The sequence below is a fragment of the Aptenodytes patagonicus genome, chromosome 4 (genome assembly GCF_965638725.1).
Source record: "Aptenodytes patagonicus chromosome 4, bAptPat1.pri.cur, whole genome shotgun sequence".
NCBI classification, from domain to species: domain Eukaryota; kingdom Metazoa; phylum Chordata; class Aves; order Sphenisciformes; family Spheniscidae; genus Aptenodytes; species Aptenodytes patagonicus.
Window position 1 is genome coordinate 50383596 of NC_134952.1, and position 25500 is coordinate 50409095.

The window sequence follows — 25500 nt, forward strand, 5'->3', positions numbered from 1 at the left end:
CTTCCTTGCATTTATTACCAACAGGATCATACATTAATTATACACTTGATTTGCTGATTCGTATGGAGTAAATAGAAGAAGTAACCATCAGTCTGCTACCTTATTTTTCTCCTCCATATGTCACTGAAGAGCCTCACGTCCTCCTCATAAGTTTTTACGTCTGTCTGCGTGTATATACATATGCACACACCGTACTGTATAATCAGAATACTAATGATACGAAGGTTGTTGAGCTAGTCCAACTAGACTTGATTACATTAGCTATCCTTGACTATAAGTTATGGAAAGGCATCCAAGCACCTCGTACACAGAACTGTAAAATGGAACATATCATCTCTATTTGGTATGACATTAGCACCACAGCTGTGACCTCTTCCTATTAATTGTACAATGTGGCTGTGTCATGCGTTTCCACATCACAACAATGGAATTTGGACTAACTTACAACCAAACTATGTAGTTTCTTGACCAAAAAAACCCATTACTTTGCATTCCTCTGTAAGACAGAGAAAGCTCAGGAGAGTTCACATGGTAACTCGTACCTTAAATTTTCCATCTGATGAGAATATGCTAACCCATTTGTTATCATAATCTGCAATGATGATGTCACCACTGGGATGCACAGCCACTCCTGTTGGCCGCTGCAACTGGCCAGGAGACCTTCCTCGTATGCCAAAACGGCTTTTGAACTGACCATCATTGGAAAATATCTGTAACAGAAAACATTCATTTTAAAATTAAGTCTGCATAATAACATCATCTATTTCTTGGAGCTTAGATTTTAGCTAGTCACTAATGAACACTACAGTCCGGAAGAGAATTAGGAACATAAAGCACTTTTATACAGTCCATATTTGAAAGTGGTATGCCTAAATTAAGAAAAGGCTTCCACCTAGACCCTAATTTCAAAATAAAGAAGTTCTCTGCACTTACATTGCACTGTTTCTTCAGTGATCTCAAAGTACTTTACAAACATTAGTGAATTAAGCTTCACAATGTCCCTCACAGCTGGAAGGAAGTGGGATTATTTCCATATTAGAAATGAGGAAACTGAGGCACTGAGTGACTCAGCCAGAGTCAAACACTAAGTCTGTAGAAAAGATAGGAATAGAAGCTAAAAGAGAATTTCAGAATTTAATTCTCTGACTTAGGGATAAGTACTAGGCCATTTCCTAAGAGATGCTTTAGCCACGCAAAATTCAGTCCACTGGTTGTGTCCCCAAGCCAGGCAGACACTGAAGTTCCTCTGAAGTGGCTGCAAATTACAAAGTGTGAGGGTGCTGATGAATATGTGACTCTGTCTCTTTGAAAAGGCCTGGAAATTAGTTCTTACTGCATGTGTCTTGCTGGTTCTCACATACTGAAGAACAAGCCACACACTGCTGCCTTGTTCATTGCTACCACATGGGCAGCCCGAATAGCAATGACAAATTGTTAATGGTAAAAAAGATACATGGCAAGCAAAAGAAAAAACACAGCTTGATTTTCACACAGGTTACAGAAGCCAAGAAATCATGGGTGTCAGGGGTGCTACCACAGAAAAGATCTGCTCATGATATCAGACAGAAAAGTCAATTAAGTAGACTAGAAGCCATTTGAAAATGACATCTACATAGATGTTTATTTTCATATTTGTATTTGTGTAAGAAATTATATTTGTGGCACCTTGCCCTAGATTTATATTTGGAAACACAGAGTGATAAATTTACAATGTAAAATGATATTTACAAAAAGGCATTTTTCCAAATTATTGCACCACTTGTTTTCTTCATTCATTGCCAAACAGCATAAGGAAGGGAAATAAACTCTGATAAACATACTAGATATAGTGTAGATCTGAAAAAGATAGCTGCAGGTCAAGAAGATAGAATGATAACGGGTGATAAACAAGTTGAGCTTCCTCTGTATTTTCTGTATCTGCTTGAATTGTACAAAATGTGTCTTTCCTGGAGTACAAAGAATGCAGAAGTGTGGGGGCAGGAAGAAAAAGAAAGATACAGGTTGCCCAGAGAGGTGGTGGATGCCCCATCCCTGGAAACATTCCAGGTCAGGTTGGACGGGGCTCTGAGCAACCTGATTTAGTTGAAGATGTCCTTGCCCATGGCGGGGGGGGTTGGACTAGATGACCTTTAGAGGTCCCTTCCAACCCAAACTATTCTGTGATTCTATAGAATAGTGGCATATCCTCATACCTGCACACACTGGTTGTTACTGTCTGCTATTAATATTTTTCCATTTGTAGATGCAGCTACACCTTGAAGATTTGTAAATTCCCCTTTGTTTCTTCCTTTGGTGCCTAAAATTGAACACAAAGCACATAAGAAATCAGGTTAGACAGTACTAATCAGTTAGGACCTAAATGCCAATACATGCATTTATTACATCCTGGATCTATAGATTTCTATTTTGAAGAGTTCTTATCACTGCTACAACTTCAAAGAACCATCTCAGTAACAGATTCACAATTCTAAGTACAAGAAGGGATTGTTCTTACTCTTTGGCGTGTATGTCATCTAAGCCCCCATCAACATAATTACCTCTTTGGCCTTCACAAATCAAAGTGTTCACAATTTGCCTCTTGCGTGGGGGAACTAGTAAAATGTTTTCTCGTAAGTGATGGACTTTTTTTAAATTGCAGATTTTTATTCAACTGGGAAGGCAATGAAAGGGGTGGTACTATGGGAACATACAGACAGAGGCTAAGATAAGAACCTGGACAGATGACAAGGTTTTAGTACAATTAGTTAAATCTCCTCAGTGAAGTCACAAAGTTGAGGTAAAACATATCGGTGATCACTTTGGATGGGGCTATTTCAAGACAGGGAAGTTTCCTATTCACTCATACACAGTTTTCAGTCATAGGCTTTAAAAATTCCCTTAGAAGGGAAACTCAGATGAAGAACTGGTTTTGAATGACTGGGACATGTGGGCCAATGAAGACCAACACCTGGAGACTGAATGCTTCTGCAAAGACCTTAGACTGTTCTAATAAAGCAGTATACACACACAGAGGTCCCATTTTTACCCAGGACAAAGGCAATAGTGATTTACATAGAACTGTAAGTCTTTTCCCCAGTGGCTTAAGGGGATAAGGAGCTGTAAAATGTCAAATTTTCACACAAGTTCATTAAGTTTAGATGCCTCATTACTTAGATGTTTGTTCTGAGATGTTCTGAGGAGAGTCACACAGCAAACTGATGCCTTTAAAAGGTCAGCCCTAAAGTGGCTGGTCCAAATTACACCTGGAGCACAGGAACAATATCCAAATTCCTGCTTTGTTTGTAAAGGAGGCTCAGGGGTCTTTAGACAAGACTGCAATTATGATCTTGGACCCCAAGGTTATTCATAATAAATGAATGAATTTTGAAACAAAAAGGCTCTACAAGCTATTCTTTCTAAAACTTGGATGCAGCGCTATTTTTCCTGGTGAAGTATTTTTACAAGCATTCACTGGCTGCATATCAGACATTAATTGGTTTCAATATATGGTTTTAACTGAAAAACTTGTATTTTTTTTTAGTCAGTCCAAAATATCCTGGAGCTCAGTGATTAAAACTGTTCTGTGATGCCCAATATGAGACATACATATTAGCTCTAATTTGTATTTAGCTTTCATTAGGGATGTGTATGCTCTTAACAACCCTTCTTTCTGCTGTGGTGATGGCTGTGGGTTGCACATTTCCTGTCACCGGCTAACAAGTAACATTTAATTCCTCTGCACTTGGTGCTGCGAGCATGTCCCTTTGTTTCAAGGCTTGTTTTCTTGAACTCCATGTGCTTGCACCCTCTGAACAAGGCAAATATTTCTCAATTTTTGTACTGCAAGGGGAAAGTACGCATTCAGGGAATAGTGAGTTACACACCAATTGCATTACCTACACTTCAGCCATTTCTGTGTATTCTTTTAATGAGCAGTGCCTGAGGGATGCATGCAGGAATTTTTTTTCCACCATATGCTAATGATGTTTCCTTTTGGCCTTTTAGCCAAAGACAATGGATGAAAAGGGAGGAACATTCCTTTTACTACTGAGAGCAAAGGGAAAACATTTGTTAGAAAAGAGGAGGGGTAAGCTAGAGCATCTGGAACCAACTAGCACAAATATTATGGAATGTATGCTCTTTACCCTTAGAAAAATGTTCTTGAAAGTCAAGGAATTTCATTTTTAAAGATAAGAGAGACCTATATAAAAAGTTATTCAGTGTTCTTTAGTGGGACTTTGTAAACATACATCAAAGGAAAAATAGAAGAAATTACCCAGAAATGCCATAGTCACATTTCACAGTAAGTTTAAGAAATAGTAATTTATTACTCAGCATGCAGATACAATTTAGCTCCATGCAACGTCCTTGTACATAGCACTTTGCAGCTATTAAACCCATCACATAGGTCCTAATTTGCAGACAGGCCTTTATACAGTCCCCTCTACAGTGGCACAAATTTCTCTGAAGAAGAAAGCTGAGGTTAGCGAAACACAGCTTATTTCCTAACTTATGTTCAAGAGGAAAATAGATAACTTTGACCTTTCTGATTTGAATAATTCACTATGCCAGCAAAGATCTGAATCCAAGCACAGGCAGTGGCAGCAGTTCAGACGATGAGAGGAAAGCATGTAGTAAAGTACGTCAGCCTCTGGAAAAGCAGGCTCCTGCAGCTGACTGTAATACCAAAGGATGACAGCTCCTTCTTGTAAGTAGAGATTCCTGCCTTATAAACATACCTGCCTGAGAGAGAGTCTTCAGCAAGTCTTTCACTGCAAGATACCACCCCTCTGTATCAAGGCACCCCATGCTTTGTCTCCTCTCAGTCATGGGCAGTCACTCATCACTCTTTAGCCTAGGGAGGCATCAACATTTCAAATGCACTGGGCTGGGGCTAGGGAACAGTTGTGGGATCCTCGTTCCAGTGTTTCCCAAGCAGCCTGGTTTGGAGATGAAAGCCTGCATCTTTTGTGCCTGTCTTTGCCTAGCCTTACCTCCCTCCTGTTCTGAGCTACTGCAGGGCACAAAGGAGGAAAAGACAGACATTTTACTGCAACTTCTGTGGCAAGCTGCTTGGGACTGGGAGAGGACAACAGAGTTTTCAAAAGAGCGGGCTGAAGAGAGTTATTAGGAAGCAGATCTGTGGCCTGTGGAATAGGTCCTTTTATATCATCTTTATATACAGTTCTCTAAATAAACAATCAGATTTGCCTTAGCCCTATCTAATTCCTTCTGGTATTACTGAGCGTAGCCTGCACAAACCAATTAATTTAGCTTTGAAGATATGCTTTCAACAAAAGAGTATCCATTTTCAGCTCAAGACAATCTAGCACACATAAAATGCTTCATAATTTCAATCTCTTATTCTTGCACAATACAGGCCAGATTGAATCTCACCAAAAAGAAGGAAAAAAAAATCTAAAAGCCCATTAACATCAAACATGATGAAATTGTCAACATCTTCTAACTGCAATAAGAATCTGCTCTGTAGTGTTGGGCATCTGGACAAACCTGTTGTACAACGTACATTTTTGATGCTCATAGTAATAGAAGAAACGTTTTTTGCTTTCTAAGTTTTACTAATATGAGTAATAACCTCCCTGCTTGCTAAGCTAGATTTACCAGCTTCCTAAAACACAAAGAAAAAACATGTCACTGCCCCCAGCAGGAAGGGAATGGATTCAGAGAGACAAAAACCCTGCAGAAGGATTACAGATTAATGGGGAGACTTTAGAGGTTGCAGGTAGCCATAATATGTTGTGTAAGTACCATTTCTTTCCTGCCTACAACACTTCAAATACTTTTTCTTGGACTGTTCTCTACGTGGTACTGAAAAAAAGGATAAAAATAAACAGCATGGAAAGGTCTACATACATACTGCATAGACAGGTATCAAGGAGTTGTTTTCTTGTTCCCTAGCCTTGCTTCTTTTTTCCTCAGAGTGCCAAAAGATATTTAGTCAAACCGTACACGTTATTAGGATGTGATGCCCTCTGCCATAATAGATACAGCTGAAACACAAAAGGCTCTGTAGTAAAACTGCACCAAATCAGATTGTTAACAAGCTATGTGCTTATTGTAAAATAAATATCAGTGATTCTAATCCAAGTTCCCATGCAAATCTAAGTTTTAAAATCAATCAGTTTGTTGGATGAAGGCACACAATGTTTATAACCTCTAAAGAGGAGTGACTAATTCAGTAGGAACTCTGGCAGATACTCCCACACACTGTGGGTAGTGAAGTTTGGGCTGATTTGTATTAATTTGCTTTACACAGCATCTGTCCCTAATAGCTTGGCCAAGACCACCTCCAAGCCTTGCTTGTGCAGCAGAGCCCCTGCCGCCACAGCTAGGTATGCATAAATCCTAGGGGTAGGTGCACCTCACAAGCAGTTCTCTGCTGGTACAGCAGCAAAACCCCAAATGACATGAGTCGAACCAAGACCAGGTCTCTGTCGTCAGGACATCAGACCTACACTTGGGATTTTGCCAGCAATGTGATGTCAGAGTTCTTCAGCCCCCATCCAATACAGGTACGACTGCAAAACTATGCAATGTAGGCCTGGCCAAATTTCACACTGGCCATTACAAACTCATAAAGACTTCATGACAAGCCTCAGAGGCATTTGAGCTAATAAACTAGAAAATGAAATTCTACTTCTCCATTACTAGGCTTTCCTATTTCTACAGAAATATAAATTCTGTATAGAAAACATCTCGCTATTTCATACTACTTATTAATGGGTTTGTTCCAGAGATCTGAAATAGAGAATGAAGAACAACTGATTAAAGTGTGTCAGAGGGACCTCTGCATTTCATGTATCATACTTCTGCACTACAGGAAACAACTACACGTACAAATCCCTTCCTTCTCCAATGTCCTTAGCCAGGCTGTAATTTGTCCAGGACAGGACCTTGCTGGAAGGGTAGAGAAGGAGTGGGCTAATGGGAGGAAGCAGGTGCTGCTTGCTACAGGGGAGAAGGTTCCCCCAGACCATCCATACAAGGAAGTTAACTGCAGTTGGGAAAATACACGTTTTTTCAAGAACATGTGTACCCATATAACCCACCTGTATTTTTGCAAAAGCTCAAAAAGTATATATCTATAGGCAGCCTTGTTCCTTTCAAACAGGACAATCCAATACAGAGTTTCAGGCAGAGGCCTTCAGAGAAAATTAAAGAAGAAACACCTGATCAAGAATCCCTTTGCTCCCCCTAAGCCTCCTTTTAAACTGCAGTAAAGCTATTATTACACAGGCCTTGTTCATGAGTTTTTATGTGGAGTAAACTCACAGTAAGGCTCTTATTTGCTTTCAGGATTGATAACAGCAGAAGATGACATCCGCACCTGGTAAGAAGGCTGACAGAAGGTACTGTTAAAGGCACTTTTTTTTTTTTTACATCAGAGTGAATTACACACAGTAAATGTACCAGCTAAACTTAGATGCTCAGTTACATGACTGAACAGACAACTAAACAGTCTGAGGAAAAGGAAAATTGAACTTTCTAGCAGAGAGCCAACTCTCCATCTGGCTGTATCTGATGCCAATCCCAAGTATAAATAAATGAAGAGAAGAAGCAGTTAAAGTGGGAAATAGCACCGCTACTGCTAAATGGTGTCAAAGAACCCAGTCATGAAAAGTGCCAGAAGAGAAAAAATACCAAGGCATATGGCACAGCATGGCAGAGCTAGAGCACAAGATGGTCTCCTGGACAGAGTAGCTAACTGATGCCACCCATGGCTCTTAACCCTCCTTTGGAGGACATGGGAGAGATTTACCAGGGAAGGTGGAAGTGGCTGACACTGTGAACATCCCTCACCTCCATTTACCTCTGCTCAGCATGGGTCTAAGGCACAAAAGCAAGGTAATGGAAAAGCCTTCCCTCTCACCTCAGTGCTTCCTACCACTTGTAGAGGTAGCAAAAACCATTGTGAAATGATTATTTTCTGGGTATCATAAGCATATTCTTGTTTTCATTTGTATAAACTAAGTACATGCTACACAGATACTGCATGGACACACTCTTAGAGATAATGCCTGTTTAAAAAAAATTTAAAAAAAGGTTGAGGATATAAATTATTGAGAGAGAAGAGGAGGAAGGAAGAAATACTCTGTTCACGAATACACGAATGTATGAATGTGCAGTCAATAGCCTGACCTTAAAATGTCTGAATAGAACCACATGCCATTTTAAAAGCCATGAATAACACGGAATTGGCAAAAGATACAATGCACAATTCCCCATGAACGAAAGCACTTAACTGTACTAATGTTGTATTAATGCTATCTCTGTTAATACTAGCACAAGAACAATCTCCTGCTAGGAGCTGATCAATTTATTTGTACATAAAAGCCCATATATCAGCATATATACAACAGCATACTCCGTATACTTAGATGCCCTTAGGAATATTATAGTATGGTTCTTCAACACAGCTGTATGAGCTTCTGGCAGCCCAAATATAAGATTTATCTTGCCCAGTTTAAAATAGAAATCCAGATTTGGCCAGGGCTATCAGAGGAATTCAACAATGGGTTCAAAAATAGAGATACGCAGTTGTGTTGGAAAACAGTGATAAACTTTATTTTACATTACTTCATCAACAAATGAACAACACCTTAAACTTTTTGCAGTGAGCTGAAACTGGAACTAAATGAGCTCTTAAATCTGTGAAGGCAATCCCTGTGAAAATGTCAGTTTTACCTGTCTTCATTAATTTTGCATATTTTGGAAGAGTGTAAAAAGCTAGAGCATTACAGCTGCAATGGCTTAAGAGACTTTTCAGACGATGCATACATAAGCCCACAGAAGCCCAGAGGGACATCTCTATGTAGGGTCATTCTGTGAAATCAGTGGCTGAGAACTGAACATGTAATAGGATGAAGTATTACTCTCAGCTCAGTTTTTCAATAAAATAGCAATCCATATATCCCAAATGTGGACACTCCTGAGAGGTTTCATCAAGCAAAAGCTCTGAGACGTGTACCTCTTGTTCTAATTATTTTCTCTTCTTTTTTTGGGGGGTAGAGTGGTGAAGAAGGGGAGGAGGCAGAACTCCAAAATAAAGCACATGGTCATGACTGCATCATAATAGAAAGAAAGGGCACTGCACTTTTTGGAAAACATTTAAGACTTCTAGAGTTTATGGTGTGTTGGAGAGAATAGTTAAAAAAAAAAAAATCCAACAAATAACACCACCACCACCAAAACCCAAACCAGAGCCGTACCACTATTGGGTAGTCAGGCTAGAAACTGCTCACTAGAAGCAAGGGACACAGAAGCAGAAATTGCAAGCTGAAATCACTTTAATCCATACCAAAAGCTTTGTAATAAGATTATTAACCGTTTTAAAATAATTTCAGGACTTTTTTTTTTTTTTTTTTAAAGTATTTAGATCTATGATTTCCGCACCAGGACAAATTAATGCTTGATATATATCAACAAGAGGGCTTAGCATTCAGTGAAGGTGTCAGCCACAACGGGTAACAGAGCTCCCCTGTTACTCACAGGCACGGTGTACCTGTGCAGGCTTTCCTATCCTGCTCCTGCCTGCTACAGACCCACAGACTCTTTCTGCCTGAATCTGTCTGTCCAGCCCCTTCTCTGTCTAGCATACAACACGTCACAACCATTCCAGAAGAGATTAGAGAGGTGTTTTCTCTCTAGGCAGGGTTCAGACATTATTCTTAACTGGTTTGTTTAACCCTGTCTCAAAACAGGGCCCAAAAAAGATCTAAGCTACATTTATACATACCCTCTGCCACTCTTACCAGTGCCAGCAGTGAACCTGCATTTGGGAAGAGCCACAGGTCCCTTTCCATTCCAGCAGGAGCCTGAGGCTGATCACTCTGCCCTGTGCAAGGGCTTCTCTCCCCATGGGATTGCTAACAGGGCCTCTACCAGTGGCGACTACAGCAATAGCTTTTGCAACAAGAACACCCTCCTGCTAGGGCAAGGACTATGTCTGAGCACCAATTTAACAAAGGTCACCTACTAGCTTTGGATGATAAAAGCATCGTTACTCCTGAGTAGGGCTGGCTCAACTTCAGTATGAATTGTTCTACATCATATTTCTGACTTTTGACTCAGCATAAAATTTAGCCTTAGCGACAGTAAAGCTGGATATCATTGCCTCTGTAAAAAATGCTTTGAGGTGTTGTATTTATGGGGTCATTTATCTTACTAGGAAATGCACTGGCCACCTGGGAAAGGCTGGTCATTTTAGGAGTGGCTTCATCCAAAGCTTACATTGTACTGTCCTATTCAGCAAGCAAAGCATGGTTTTATATCAGAAATGCTGATATATCATTTATATCAGCATGCTTGCTGAATACATTTTCTGATATAAAACCATTATGTTATTGCATGTAATCTCTGTCGAAGCAAGGTATCTATTAGAAATACTGACAGATGAGAAATCAGATGGACAGAGTTAACCAACTGACAAATGGTGTCCAGATGAATTTTCAATAGAATTACTAAAAAACCCTCCAGGATTAACCACCATCCATTCTCTGCTACAAAGGGGAAAGCCACCTTGCCAACTGGTTGTCAAACCTGGTAACACATACTGAAGTCCTGACTTGTACATATTAAGAATTAACTTGCTTTTTGCTTTAGTTGTGCAAAGTGAGAAGTATTTTCTAACTATATAAGCAGACATCGTATAAATACAATACCCCATGGTACAGACTTTTAAAATGGTGAATTATTATTATATAGCTTAAAAACAGAGTACATCAAAAGACCTGAAAGAAAATCACAGTAAATGACAGCAAGATGTTATATTTTTACCAAGCATTAGAAGTCCGCAGATTTAGAGATAACATTACACTGTATAAAGAACCAAACATATTTAGATACTGGGGGGGAAAGGAAATAAAGGAAATCGTAATTTTGTCCTATGCTGACATAATGAAATTACTATATATGACCACAGGATTTAGCATGCATAGTTTCAGGTTAATTAATCAGATTCATCTTTAAGGCAATAGTTTTAGAGAAAGAGTCCTACTTCCCTTCTTGTCACACAACTTTTTAAAAAAGCAATTTAATCTAATCTGAAGCATCGCTCTTGTATTTTCATTTTGTGATGCCCAATAGAGTACAGAAGAGGTGGTAAAATATTTTATCCCAAATCAAATGTATGCATTTCTTAACCCAAATTCCAATTAAATATTTGCTGCAAACAGAATTTCTGAAGTATGTGCTTTTAAAATTTACATACAAACAAAAGTCAAGAGGTCTAAAAGTATTATCAGGTTGCTCTAATTACAGCTTTAACCTTAAAATAATGTAACTTCTAGATTTTTTCATCTAGTTTCTCTGAACTATTTTTAAGTATGTCAATAGGTAGCAGACAAGTCACCTACCTACTCTGAAGATTAAATCATCTTCAATGGGATTCTCTTTTCTTTTGCCGGTGCTGTACATGCTTGCAGGTCTTTTCACAGCTTTCTGCTTCACATGACCACTACCAGGAGATTTAACACGCCTCTTAACCCCTTCAGTGGTAGGGGACACATCCGCTGATCTGACCACTTTAAGTTTGAACGGGCTGCCCTTGATATGTTGATCATAAAGTCTCAGTGACAAAGTAAAGTCCCCTTCTTTCTGAACAGTATACAAAAATTCGTAAGTGCCGTTTTTATTGTCAAGTATTTCTCCATCCGCTACACTCCCATCGGGCGTGCTCAGTTCAGCAGTGAGGTAAGCGTTCCCAGATTTACAGAGCTCACCATCTTTGTCCTTAGTTGTGATGGTAACAGACATGGGCTGTCCGATCACTGTCTGCCTCAGTCCCTCACCTGTGGCAACTGTTTCAGAGGCAACAGCATTGGTGGTTAAAATAGTACCCAGATTGTGAATGGACTTCTTCAGGCCTTCTGTTTCCACTATGAAGTCCAACTGATCATTTTCACGTGGCTGCAACGGGAAGTCCCGCTCGGCCAGTTCATTCAGCTTGTCACTCATTTGCTTCTTCACCAGCAGAACTTCAGTTTCAGTGCCATGGTTGAGGGCCTGGGCCGTAAAGTTGCTGCAACTTTTAATGCTTTCTTGTCCTTCAAGTAAGGTATCCAGCTGTGTCTGGAGGACCTGTGTGCATTACCAAACACCAGATTAGCATCATGTTACAAGAACTATCCTAGCAATATGTAGCATGCTTTATAGCTGAAGGCCTTTGTAGAAACCCAATTTACAGCACTTTGTTTTAGAGTTTATTTTAAAGTTTCATTTTAGAAAAATTACCACACTGATTGCTACATGTTCTTGGAATATCACGCTGCAACACAAAATGTACCCTGCTTTGGGTCTTCAAGGCTTCACAGATCCACTGTCACACTAGACTGAACTATTGCCCCACCTGTCTGTCTTGTCTTTTTAAAAAAAAAAACAAACACCACAAATGTAGACGTTTGAACCCTGCTCCATCTAACTCTCAGCAGTCACAGTTAATGAGATAGTTACCGGGAATTGAGCTGTGTGCACAGAGATAAAGATACTTTGGAATCATCAGGCCCATTAATAAGGGAGGCTGCAAGAAACTTCTTGAAACTATTTCTTCAGAGCCAAGGGAAACCTTGGGTTACTCCTCTATGGAGACGGACAAGAAGGCACTCTCAAGATCTGTACATCCATCCTGAGGAAAAGTGTGATTCCTGATCTAAATAAGTGAAGAAAGGAAAAGTCTCCCCAGCAGAAGCGGGTAAGTTGATTCCCCAGTTTCAGCAGGCAGGAAAGCAAAATGTAAAGGATGGGGTGTGGATATTGGGAAGAGTTGGGTTGAGTAGCCTGAAATTTTGGTGGGCAGCAAGTAGCTACTCTGTATTTAAGACTGAGAAAATGGTTTATTATAGGCTCAGTTCTGGCCCTCAGTCTAAAATCCTTAAAACAGTATTGACCTCAAAATTGTTAGGTCTGGGCTGGGAACAAGGGTAAGATTTTTTTTTAAACCAGTTTTGCAATGAATTGGAAAAAGGATCCCTTAATTATAACAACCTAGCAGAGAAATCCATGACAGTCAGGAAAGCCCAAACTTTCCAGCTACCTCCCACACTCTCCACTAATGAAATCCCCAAACCAAAGTAGCCAGTCACACGTGGTATGTTTTTCCTACAGAGAAGAACCAGGACTCTGTGGATCACAGAAGTTATTTTGTTGACAATCACAATATTTTCAAAACTTTTCAAGTGATTTTAAAGTAAACTTAGAGACTGGGTGTATTTATTGCTATGAGATGCTCTTAGAATCATAGAATCATAGAATCATAGAATCATAGAATCATTGAGGTTGGAAAAGACCTCTAAGATCATCGAGTCCAACCGTCAACCCAACACCACCAGGCCCACTAAACCATGTCCCTAAGCGCCTCATCTACACGTCTTTTAAATACCTCCAGGGATGGGGACTCCACCACTTCCCTGGGCAGCCTGTTCCAATGTTTCACCACTCTTTCAGTAAAGAAATTTTTCCTTACATCCAATCTAAACCTCCCCTGCCGCAACTTGAGGCCATTTCCTCTCGTCCTATCGCTTGTTACTTCGGAGAAAAGACCAACACCCACCTCGCTACAACCTCCTTTCAGGTAGTTGTAGAGAGCGATGAGGTCTCCCCTCAGCCTCCTTTTCTCCAGGCTGAACAGTCCCAGTTCCCTCAGCCGCTCCTCATAAGACTTGTGCTCCAGACCCCTCACCAGCCTCGTTGCCCTTCTCTGGACACGCTCCAGCACCTCAACGTCCTTCTTGTAGTGAGGGGCCCAAAACTGAACACAGTATTCGAGGTGCGGCCTCACCAGGGCCGAGTACAGGGGCATGATCACTTCCCTACTCCTACTGGCCACACTATTTCTGATACAGGCCAGGATGCCATTGGCCTTCTTGGCCGCCTGGGCACACTGCCGGCTCATGTTCAGCCGGCTGTCGACCAACACCCCCAGGTCCTTTTCCGACAGGCAGCTTTCCAGCCACTCTTCCCCAAGCCTGTAGCGCTGCATGGGGTTGTTGTGGCCGAAGTGCAGGACCCGGCACTTGGCCTTGTTGAACCTCATACAGTTGGCCTGGGCCCATCCATCCAGCCTGTCCAGGTCCCTCTGCAGAGCCTTCCTACCCTCGAGCAGATCAACACTCCCACCCAACTTGGTGTCGTCTGCAAACTTACTGAGGGTGCACTCAATCCCCTCATCCAGATCATCAATAAAGATATTAAACAAGACCGGCCCCAGTACTGAGCCCTGGGGAACACCGCTCGTGACCGGCCGCCAACTGGATTGAACTCCATTCACCACAACTCTCTGGGCCCGGCCGTCCAGCCAGTTTTTGACCCAGCACAGAGTCCACCTGTCTAAGCCGTGAGCCGCCAGCTTCTCTAGGAGAATGCTGTGGGAGACAGTGTCAAAGGCCTTGCTGAAGTCCAGGTAGACCACATCCACAGCCTTTCCCTCATCCACTAGGCGGGTCACCTGGTCATAGAAGGAGATCAGGTTGGTCAAGCAGGACCTGCCTCTCATGAACCCGTGCTGGCTGAGCCTGATCCCCTGGTTGTCCCGCTCATGCCTTGTGAGCGCCCTCAAGATGAGCCGCTCCATAATCTTCCCCGGCACCGAGGTCAGGCTGACAGGCCTGTAGTTCCCCGGATCCTCCTTCCGGCCCTTCTTGTGGATGGGCGTCACATTGGCAAGCCTCCAGTCTTCCGGGACCTCCCCCGTTAACCAGGACTGCTGATAAATGATGGAGAGCGGCTTGGCGAGCACCTCCGCCAGCTCCCTCAGCACTCTCGGGTGGATCCCATCCGGCCCCATAGACTTGTGAGTGTCCAGGTGGCATAGCAGGTCATTGACTGCTTCCTCCTGGATTACGGGGGGTTCATCCTGCTCGCCGTCCCCGTCTTCCAGCTCGGGGGGCCGAGTACCCTGAGGATAACTGGTCTGCCTGTTAAAGACTGAGGCAAAGAAGGCATTGAGTACCTCAGCCTTTTCCTCATCCTCAGTGACAATGTTCCCCCTTGCATCCAATAAAGGATGGAGATTCTCCTTGGCTCTCTTCTTGTCATTAATATATTTGTAAAAACTTTTTTTGTTGTCTTTAACGACAGCGGCCAGACTCTCTTCCCTTGCTGAGACGCACCATGTAATGACACTGCATTCTAAGGGCATTTTTCTTCTGAATTTTATAAAGCTATCTGCTTTTCACCCACTGGAGAAAATCCAGGCTGATGAGTTACTGATACGGGAAGGCGATAACAACACAAAATCTTCTGCAAGCAAAACAGAATGAACGAATGTCAAGACTACACTGAAATTTCAAGTTATCTGTTTTTCTAGGCATCTCTAAACCTCTCAGGATTCAATACAAGGCATTTCTAATCTGCCTTGTCTTTATTCCAGGACATAAGTAGTTAAACAGAGAGCATAGCTAATAAAGTCCCAGGATGACAAAAACCCATATGCTTGGGATAACAAACCACAAACTGAGGAGGAAGACAATTTGCAGCTACATTTTAAAACCATTATTTTCTCAATATAGTTTTCTTTCATTACAAAGATGGAAAATATTCAATCCTACCATAACTAATATTTAAAATGTGTTTAGAGTGTTTTACATGAGGCCTCTTTCAGTCCATTGGACAACTGAAACTGAATTACCAACTTTTTTAGTAAAGTGTAGCCCTTTCATTTTTTCATTTTTGCAAAGTACATGATCAGAGTGATGGAATATTTGGGTTTGAATTATTTTGCAGGACTACTACTCATTCAAAAACAAAATCCAATTCCAATCACTCTTTTCTATACAAACAGGGGAGATGCCTCTTTTACTGCTTATGTGCAGCTTTGTAAAAATTTGGTTCTCTAACGCCCAAAATAGTTTTTAAACTATTTTAAATCCCTTTATAAGATAATTTAACATCATATTCCATCGTGTGTGAACTTTGTACACACCCTAAGGATATTTGCTTGCTAAGAAAATAAGTTTTTGTGACATCTTGGATACGTCTAAATGAACCTGGGATCTAAATCCAAATTTTTGATGCTAAAAGCTCCTCAGCTGCTACTTAGCTCTGGAGATGACTAAATTCTGTGCCCCAAGGGTTTTGGGCTCCCTGTGTTCCTGAAAGTACACATCTTGTGCACATGTTAGAATTCCTCCATTTTCACAGCGCCAGCAGTTCAATACCTTCCCAATGATCAAGCCTGTTCCAGATCCAGGAATGCAGCATTCCTCCACTTCAGACATCTGGAGATGCTCAAGCTGCTCAGTAATCACAGAGAATGCCCAAAGACACCAATATTATCAGGCACTCTTGAAACTCCAGTTGTTGATGCTACTTTCTTTTAAAGGCTACTTTGAGGGAAGAGATCTTTCTTTTATATAAAACAGACAACTGATGCCCAGGAGGACAAGGACTAATTTCGTTCATTTGCCTGATTCAGACTTACTAATCCCCAGTAAAAACCCTACCCACCAGGCTACAGGCTTCTCTTTGTAAAAGGGCAGATTTCTGTTTTCTTCTTCTGAAGCTTAGTCTACAATACAGGGGGGAAAATGCAAGATTTAATCATCCAGATAGGAAGTAGAAGAGTGAATACAGCTCTGGAATCTATTGCTCTCTGCATTCCCCTGAGAAAATGAGATGTCCCTCCAATCTTTACGTGTTCCAACCAGTGACATCTAACATGAAATATGTTACCAGGCACTTGAAAGGAAAACAGTGCTTTAAAGGAAAACAGTAAGCCTTGCTCAGCTCTTCAGGAGAAATGTTTGGCCTGTATCTTCACAGGATTGCAGCCCGAGGATTTCAGACTTCCCTTTGATGTTCCGTTATTGTCATCTGCACATCAGCATGTTGGCTTTAAGCAGATGCCTGCTTAGTGTATTGGCCATTTTAGATCCTCACACACCATGCACTAAGGGCTACCTGCCCATACAGGGGCTGGATTCCATTTACAAGGCTGAGCACCCACAAGTGAGGCTCTGCAGCACTTGATTTCAGGAAAACAAAGTTCTCCTCTGGATCTCAGACACAATTTGTCAAACTGGCGTCCCGCATCATTTGTAAAAACTGGCTGATTAAATTAATAACTTTACATTGAAACAAAACATGCATCTTACTTTGTGTTTAAGGCCATAATTCACTTCCAGTTCCATAAGCAGCACGCTCTTTCTCACATTTAAAGTCTTCTGGAGTTCATCAAAAGTGGAATGAATGTCATCTACAATGCTAGCCTTTTGGTTGGTTAACTGGTGTATGATTTCAGATATAAAATGAAGTGCTGAGTCGATCTCTGGAAGCCTGAGGGAGGGATTAAATTACAAAGATTGCTGTTTCAAAAGTCATTAAACATTGGCCCTTGCCCTGATATCTTTTGATGAAACAATCTCATCAGCAGGCTGCCTTTAAACTCGGTCATTTCCCAGAAGTAAGTTCATTCCCTTTATAACCACATAGTGGTTTTGGTCTGATAAAATAAGGCTAAGCCAGGGCCCTCCCTTGTGGAAATCCATTAGACTTTAGGCACTTCCAACAAGGAGGCCTTGGATCCTCTGTCTTTTATGCAAATGTATCTACTCGGGAAGATATAACTGGATCTACCCCACTTTTTCTTTTTTGCCTTTCTGCTGCCGTAGTGTTTGCACTAGTCTTTTAAGCATCCAGTATTCTTTATTTATCATAAAATTCATGACTGGCTAGTACTTTTCTCCTTAACATTTTATGCCCCTTCTTTGGAGGACACTTGCATTTCCAATGGCCTCTGTTTTGCAAAAGACAGATAGGAATCTTTTGCTCTTTTCTCTAATCCCTCAGTGCACATCACACTCAATGGATTTTTTTTCCTTACACTAGCCTCACTATCCCTGTTTTCTAGGTAAAGGTCCATGGCACCAGCACATTAAAACATCTACCCAGGGTAACACAAGAAGCCAGTGGTAGAACTGAAAACAGAAAGTAATCAGTGGAGTCTCCATGCCTTTTGTTGACAGCATCCAACTGGACTTGGAGTGAAGCCTTGTGTTGTTCCACCACATCTTTGAGTGGTACTGTGGGATGCTCTGCATGTTCTCCCTCTGTACACTCCCGGCACATGGCTGTCTCGCAGGACTGGCAGTAAAACTCCATCACCTGGAAAAGTGCACAACTCTAAATTCAAACATGGCAGCAGTCACTCAAAGCACATCTTACTGGGTCTTGAACTCATGTTATTATTCAACCTCTGAGACAAAGTTTCTCTTTTCTTAGACACCAATAATTTACTGCCTAAAAGATGGCTGTTATTCTTATATATTTCATATCAAAATGCTGGTTTAAATGCATTTTATTCTATCAGAAAGTGTCAGAACAGCAGCTTGGGAAACAGAATGCTGGATTTCAAGGCTGGCCCTAACATCATCTTTATACGGTGTAATAGTGAGTTTTGGTGTCTCTGTCAAGTACTCCATGAAACGAGTCAAAAAAACAGGGCATTCAAGTCCCCTTGCTAACTCGATCCTTACTCTCCCCAGAGGGTCTGCCAAAGAAAGCGTAAACTTCGGCTGTTTTTCATAACAGGGCCACCCGTGGAACATGAACTCAACGGCGCTCACCAAACAGCATGTTTATTTGCTAGAGAAAGGCACCCTAAATGAACCAACGTGCTGCAGGGAAAAATCTCCATATCCCTTTACTAATCCCTTAAAACCATCAAAACCTCATATCTGAGATTATAATAAGAGTGCTGATCTACACTTGAAAGAGGAGATGGTTTCAACCTGCTATGTACCCAGTAAGATGCTGTCTGGAGATAAAAAAAGATCTTTACATGTAATAAATACCCCACATTCTGTATATATTCATGAAGGGAAAGAAACAGAAAAGTTCTGTGCCCAAAATCATATGTTAGTCAAAATAATGCACATATATGCAAATTTGGCATGAGACTTTCTTTTACAGCTAGGAAGTCCTTGAGCACAAAGCATTTTAGGGTTATTAAAAGTTTATAAGGAAGCTCGTAGTATATGCTTCAAAGCAAGACATTGGCAGCTCTCTTGCATTCAGAACATAGCATCAGAATCTTGAATAACTCGGCTGATGCTTCTGGCACTCAGACCTCTCACACAAAGACGGTTGCGCTGGAGATGTTCGTTGACAACAAGATGGTTGTGTAAAACTGGCTGTTTTCAGGTGGGCAGAGGGACCTATAACAGCACCGTGCAAAGTAGCTGGCTGCTCCAAGACGTCTTGAGAATTAGGAGGCAGAAGTAAGAACCATGATTTGCATGTGGCTATTAGCATTAATAAGGATTTTCCTCTGATAAGCTCCTTTCCGTCTTATTCCCATTCTTCCCTCTTATCTCAATTCACAAGATATGGGATTCACATGTGATGAGGGTTTAGTCATTTGTTGGCCATTCGTGTAAGCCACTTTAGAGAAAACTTAAAAGCAGCTCCAAATAAACTGTGTAAGATCAAATATATCAGCAAGGGGAAAAAAAAAAGTAGACCTTCTAAACAATGACAACCCCCGTCAACTCCAGTCACTGTGAATTTAGCAGTCTCACAGTCGTAGATCCTCTGAGGCCTGACAGTTACTTCGGTAGGCACTAAGATGCGATGCAGTCTTACAGTGCATAGAGGAAATGAGTTAAACAGAGCTTAGGATTTAAATTCTTTTCAAAGGCTTCAAAAATTTGCAACCAGAAACAACCAAAAGGAACAGTATTTTACTAGGAAACTCTTAAGTCTTTTTATATAGTCAAAAACTTTCATTTCTTTTGAATGAGTGTCAAAAGTTCATCTTTCTGCCTCTTCATTATTTAATGCTTAGGTTCAAGATATTTTAACAAGCCCTTTACTTACTCAGTATTTTTATCTTTGGATACAATGATTAGAATAATTTAGTATTTCTGTTTCCTATTGAACACCTCATAATAAACATCATTATATTTGCAGCAACATATATAAGAAAGAAAGAAAGCATCTCATTGGCATAGTAAAGTTTAGCCTCATCAACTTCCTTCCTCTTTACTCAAGCACCAGAGAATCACATAAGCTAGAATGGTAATAGCAAGCAGACCACAAAGACCTAATGTGTATGTCTGCATAGAAACAGTCGTCTTTGCCCCAGTCAAATTCAATGTTTTGAGTGAAGCAGCTTTCATTTCCTATTAAAATCTTTGGATTGTGCCATAGCTGAAGGAGAAAGAAAACCTAATATTAATAAGATTCAGGCTTCAAGTGCCTAGATAAGCTGATTTCCTAAGATTTTGTCTAGCATTTCTTAATCAGGTAAGATTAATTTCTAACTACAGACAGACATGTATTACTGGCTTTTCCTCTCTCCCCTCAATGCCCAACATGGGTATCACATTTTGTGACATTCCCAGAAAGCTTTTCATGATAACAGGTTTGCTTTACAAAACATCTCAGAAAAAAACATTTGCCCGAACCCCTCTCTCCAAATTGAAGAGAGCTCTTGGGCAGGATACACTGTGGCATCCAACACTGGCTTCAGCTGTATTTCCACTGAAGTCAACACGAACATTCCCATCAGCTGTAATGAAATGTGAATTAATACCCACTGGTTCTGAAATCCCATCCACTAACTCCCACCTTAAACCAGACCAGCATATTTCAGCACAATGATCTAATTAGACACCCATGCATCTCTTCACCACTGTAATTTAACTGAATTTACAGAAACTTTTTAATTTGCATAATCAAGGATGTGGGTACTTCTGAATTAGATTTCACAAAGCCAAAGCACACTAATTCCAGCCCTTCAAAGTTCGGGTCTCGAGAAAAAGGCTCTCACCAATCACAAGCCCCCCTTATCTAAAATCACATTTGTGATTTATATATATTTTTTAATTTTTTTTTAAATATATATAAATAATCACATTGTTCATCCTCTGCTTTCTATTTGTTTGAATTGAAACAGCAGTCCAGAGAAAAAGGATGAGTCTGCTTTTTGCCAGCCTTCTTCCTCGTCTCACACACACGTTTAATTCCTCTGTCCTGGAGCTAGTGTGTACCTTAGTTTTGTATGTTCTGGCTTTTAGAAGAATGTAAGTTTGGATTACCTGAGGGCACTTCCCAGATATCTGGTAAATTTTAGAATGTGGGCTTTTGTTCTCCCTAGTCATAACTTCTGCCTTACCCATGCAGTAAACCTGAAAGCTTTAAGCAAATTTTTAAAAGTTTTGTAAGACTGTCATGACTTAAACAACGTGCTTACATACAAGTGAACCACCCAAATCCCTTGTATGACTTTCCAATTCAGCCAGATATGATTGTATCAGTCACACTATTGCTTCCTAACTGTATTAAATGTTCCTTGTGAGGCAGAACAAAATTTCACCAGCAGTGAGCTCAGTTTATTAGTTCTAATGCTCATTAAGTCTGACATTCTGAATTTTGTATTTAGCCTCAATGACACACTGAATATTGCAGAGTACAGAAAAAATTAGATTACACTTTAATGGGGTACACAAGTGACATGGTGGGAAGTACAGAGGTGAGGAGAAAAAACAAGGTTTAAAAGATATGTTATGAAGTCACTTCATCAGAATATCAACGATAGGTGCTTTTTTGTTTTTCTAAGAGAAGCATACAGGCAGTAAGCAACACCTGCACAAGTTCAGCAAATGTTTTTCTAGACAAGATCTTATACCTGTCAAGTTGCCAAGCTATTCTGTGATCTTTTGAGAAAAATCTAGTTAGAGATAAGGCATGCTCTATTGTTACAAGCATTTAATTTAATATTGGGTATGCTCTCTTGTTACACTCTATAGGCAGAAAACACACTGCACCTGTAAAAGCATGGATCCTAGACTCTGGGCTGGCTTTCACTTCAAATTCAAATAAAATCCAAGCATTGACTTTTCAGGATGGGTGACTGCAAAGAGACTACACCACTCGTTACATATTATGAAGTAATGGATGTACAATTTCACAGCCTTCCCTGTCTTGGCTGTTGTACCTGGTCCCTAAATGATTATAGACCAATGTTTCCAAACCAAGATGCTTTTATCCAACAAGAGCTGCAGTTGTTTAGCAATTGAGACTAAAGCTAATTTTATTTTAATGTGTAGACAGAAGATAAGAATCTTCTGTTAGGTTCAAAAGTTCCATAACATATGTGCCCTATTACCCCGATTTAACAAGAACTACTATTTGTGCTCTGTGTTGGGTGAATATGAGGACGCATTTGTTTATAGTTCAAGCACAGGAAAACATCTCTTGTGTTAAGGTACTACAAGCTAAGTTTCATTTTTCATAAGAACACATACAACGAAGATGCCACAACAGAGGATGAGAGGATGTGCGCAGAAGGAATGGGATGCACACACACATATGGAAAATATGAGCGGCGGGAATAAGAGACCAACTGGAAGGGAAAGTATCTAATCTACATGGCCTGAGGAAGGCTAAGTTACAAGCAGACAGGCAAGCCAATGAGAAAGTATCTGTGCATCAGTTTCTATCTCATCTTAATCAGCAAGGTTTAAATCCAGCATGGCTGGAGAGATTGAAAAAGCTTGTTTAAACAGAAACTTATTTCCAAGCTAATACAAAGAAAATCTGGTAATATTTAAATGAAATATACTTGATGCAAATTTTTCCCTTGATAGGAAAAATACAATGGGTCTGACCCTACCCCAAGCAATATGTAAAAATTAATGGAGAGAGGATTCAATGCATAATGACTGCTGGTTCTGTGAAGGCATTCTCCTCCAGCTACCACCTCAATCCTCTCTCACTCCCTGAAGCCCCCAGCAAAGCTGCTAGCAGCCAGGCACTTGCCACACAGTGCCCTCGTGCTGTGTACCCATGAAGCCAGCAAAAGCCCATTTCCTCAGTCAGGCCTAAGGTGCCCAGCACCTTGCCCTGCACACCCTGCCCTTCAGCCAGACCCACCTGGCCAGCCTCAAGCAGCTCTCCCCAAAGCTCATCTCAGCTCCTCCCATCACAAGGACTAATGTGTGCACTTTAGCTTTTAATTTCCTAGCTCACAAAGCTTTAAATTGGAGTCACCCTCAGCCTGTCCCCAGCCCTCCTAGATACTTACTGAAGCAAGAAGATACTCCCATCACACTCTACTCAGCATCCTAAAAGGCATGCTGTGTTTCAAGGCAAGCCAAGTAAGTTTGGTTTAGAGGACTTACAAACCCACTTTTCCCTAGAAAGGAGTTCTCAGAGAGGTATAAGGTGGCGTATTTTTAATTGTAGGCAAACCAGTTTTTTCTAAGCACACCCAAAGAATCAGCAGCTGATAATGTAAAATGCAAAACAAGTAACATCTCATTTTGACTTTTTTCTGCATTTCACAATCAAATGGCTCCTATCACGATTGCTATATCAGAAAAGAACTATGATTTGTTTTAAGGAGAGCCAATAAAATGCAAATAAAAACTAGGAATGTATTAATCAGTAACCACTACACACACATAGGTATAGTACACATTAAAAAAGTTACACCAGTTATTCATTAATCAGAGAGTACAGCAAATCAGTTCTACAAGTCCACCTAATTCCAGCAGGTCAGTAAAGGAGAGGGAACTGAGCTGTTCCTCTGTAAGAGTAATCACCACCTATCAGCTGAATTATTCCTATACAACCTGTATACCTAAACTGAGTATCAAATAAAACATTCCCAGAAAGTTGTATTAAAATACTGGCACATATTTCTTGGCTTGCATAGAAGCACAGCATTCAGCTTACAACATAGCCTCGCTCAGCTTTGCAACGCGGTCTACTTAAATGTTTGCATAAGCCTGGCTATGAAACAGGAGCTCACATACCTACCATGAAGCCACACAGGTTAACATGGAAAATTGTGATGTAAGCAGAGTTAGAGCTGTTCTTGTAATAATCTGGGGATACTTACTCATTTGGGGGTACTTGCCAATGAATACACTGATACGATTTGAGGGTTTATGTGGAGGGATGCTGGGCAAAATGTAGGTGGGGGAAAAAAACAAAGCAGCCTCCAAGGACTGATACACGAGATGCACAAAACACTGCAGGATAAACAGAAGCTCTCTGTTTCTAGCCTGTGCTGACCCAAAGCATCCTGAGCTAGGACACCCTTTTACTTGGCTCCATGTTAATATGCTCACATAGCTTTTGGTACTGCCTCAGTGTGCAGGTCAGTTACGTTTATAAGGTCCCCACCGCATACTGCCTAAACAAGCCCACATGTTTCCACGGCAATAGTTGAGTCTACAAATAAGAGAGCTATGGAAACCCATTCCCAAAGAGGCAAAGGCACAAGGTTCAGCGCTTGCGGGACAACAATTTTGACCAAATGTGCTAAAAGACAGTATCATCCAAGCTGATTGGTATGATGAAATAATATCCTGACTACTTTAAGATACTCCACTAAGAGCATTTGAGTTAATTTTAAGAATCCCTTGTCTTTTGTTGACATATTATAAAATCAAAGAACTAGTGTGATTCCAATTCCCCCACTATCTTCTTAGAACAAAATATCCATGACGAAACAGACCAGTCAGTACATATCAGTACCTGTACATATCACAGGAGTTCATCTCACTTACGTTTCCATCATGATTGGGGCAGGAGAGTGGTTTGCCCGCAGCAACAGCAGTGACAGTCTCCAAGATGGAGGACTCTTCAATGCTGTTGTCCGGCGTTCGTTGCAGGACATCCATCAGGTTGGTGATAAAGAAGTTGTTCTGGAGTGCAGAAACCCCTTTCTCTGGCAGAATGGAGGTCTGGCGGCACACGGGGCAAGAAAGGGTTAAGCTGTGGGCTGGAATGTAATTCTGTAAGCACCTATGGGGAAGGGAGGTGGAAGGGGAGAAAGAGAGGGAAAATATCATCAAAGAGGAAAAAAACTCCCTTCAGTTTAAGAATCGGTTTGAAACAGTGCTACCCCTCCTTATAAAAGGAAAGGTACATCATCAAACTTCAGAAGTAAAAGTGGTTATGGGGATTTTTTTTTTTTCCCTTTAGATCTTTTTTCCTCTGCCACATGAAAAAAGGTTCAATAAGCTGATATCATTTTCAGTTATGTGCCTTTCTTTGAGATGTTTGTGCAGAGTGAATCCATGCTTCCAGACATGTACTGCATCCTGCTCACAGGATAGTAAAAATGATAAACGGTCACATAAAGTTTGACAGACATGAAGTTATTGCATCAAGTATTTGAGCCTGTGTCTGACTAACTGGTGGTTGACCCTGGTCTTTCCAACAGAATCTCCTTTATTAGCTTGTATCTCTGGGTTTAGTGTTTCAGAGCTAAAACCTGGTCCCAATGAAACCAATGGAAATTTTTCCATTTATTTCAATTAGGAAAGTTATTTGGCAGTTAGCCAGAATCAACAGAGCTCTCTTTACTACATAGAGAAGCATGTCTGAGGTTATCACAGTTTATTTTAAGGGGAGTTTTGGGGGAAGATTTTTGTTTGGTTGTGTTTGATTGGGGGGGCGGGTTTTGTTTTGTTTAACGGTTTTGTTTTGTTTTATTTTTAAGAAAATTGAATTTCATAGAATCATAGAATAGTTTGGGTTGGAAGGGACCTC

At 40.8% G+C, this 25500-nt stretch overlaps 1 protein-coding gene across 15 annotated transcripts in view; it reads right to left on the reverse strand.

Annotated features, from left to right (window-relative positions):
* The window catches only part of TRIM2 (tripartite motif containing 2), a 120244-nt gene that overhangs the window by 16040 nt on the left and 78704 nt on the right, over nt 1-25500 (reverse strand). For all 15 annotated transcript variants that reach the window (XM_076336674.1, XM_076336671.1, XM_076336664.1 and 12 more), the window contains 6 exons: nt 24513-24750; nt 17945-18096; nt 17088-17268; nt 11355-12078; nt 2193-2296; nt 543-710 (listed from right to left, as the gene is read on the reverse strand). In XM_076336674.1, the coding sequence (XP_076192789.1) occupies nt 543-710; nt 2193-2296; nt 11355-12078; nt 17088-17268; nt 17945-18096; nt 24513-24750 (1567 nt within the window). The remainder of the gene's footprint in view (nt 1-542; nt 711-2192; nt 2297-11354; nt 12079-17087; nt 17269-17944; nt 18097-24512; nt 24751-25500) is intronic.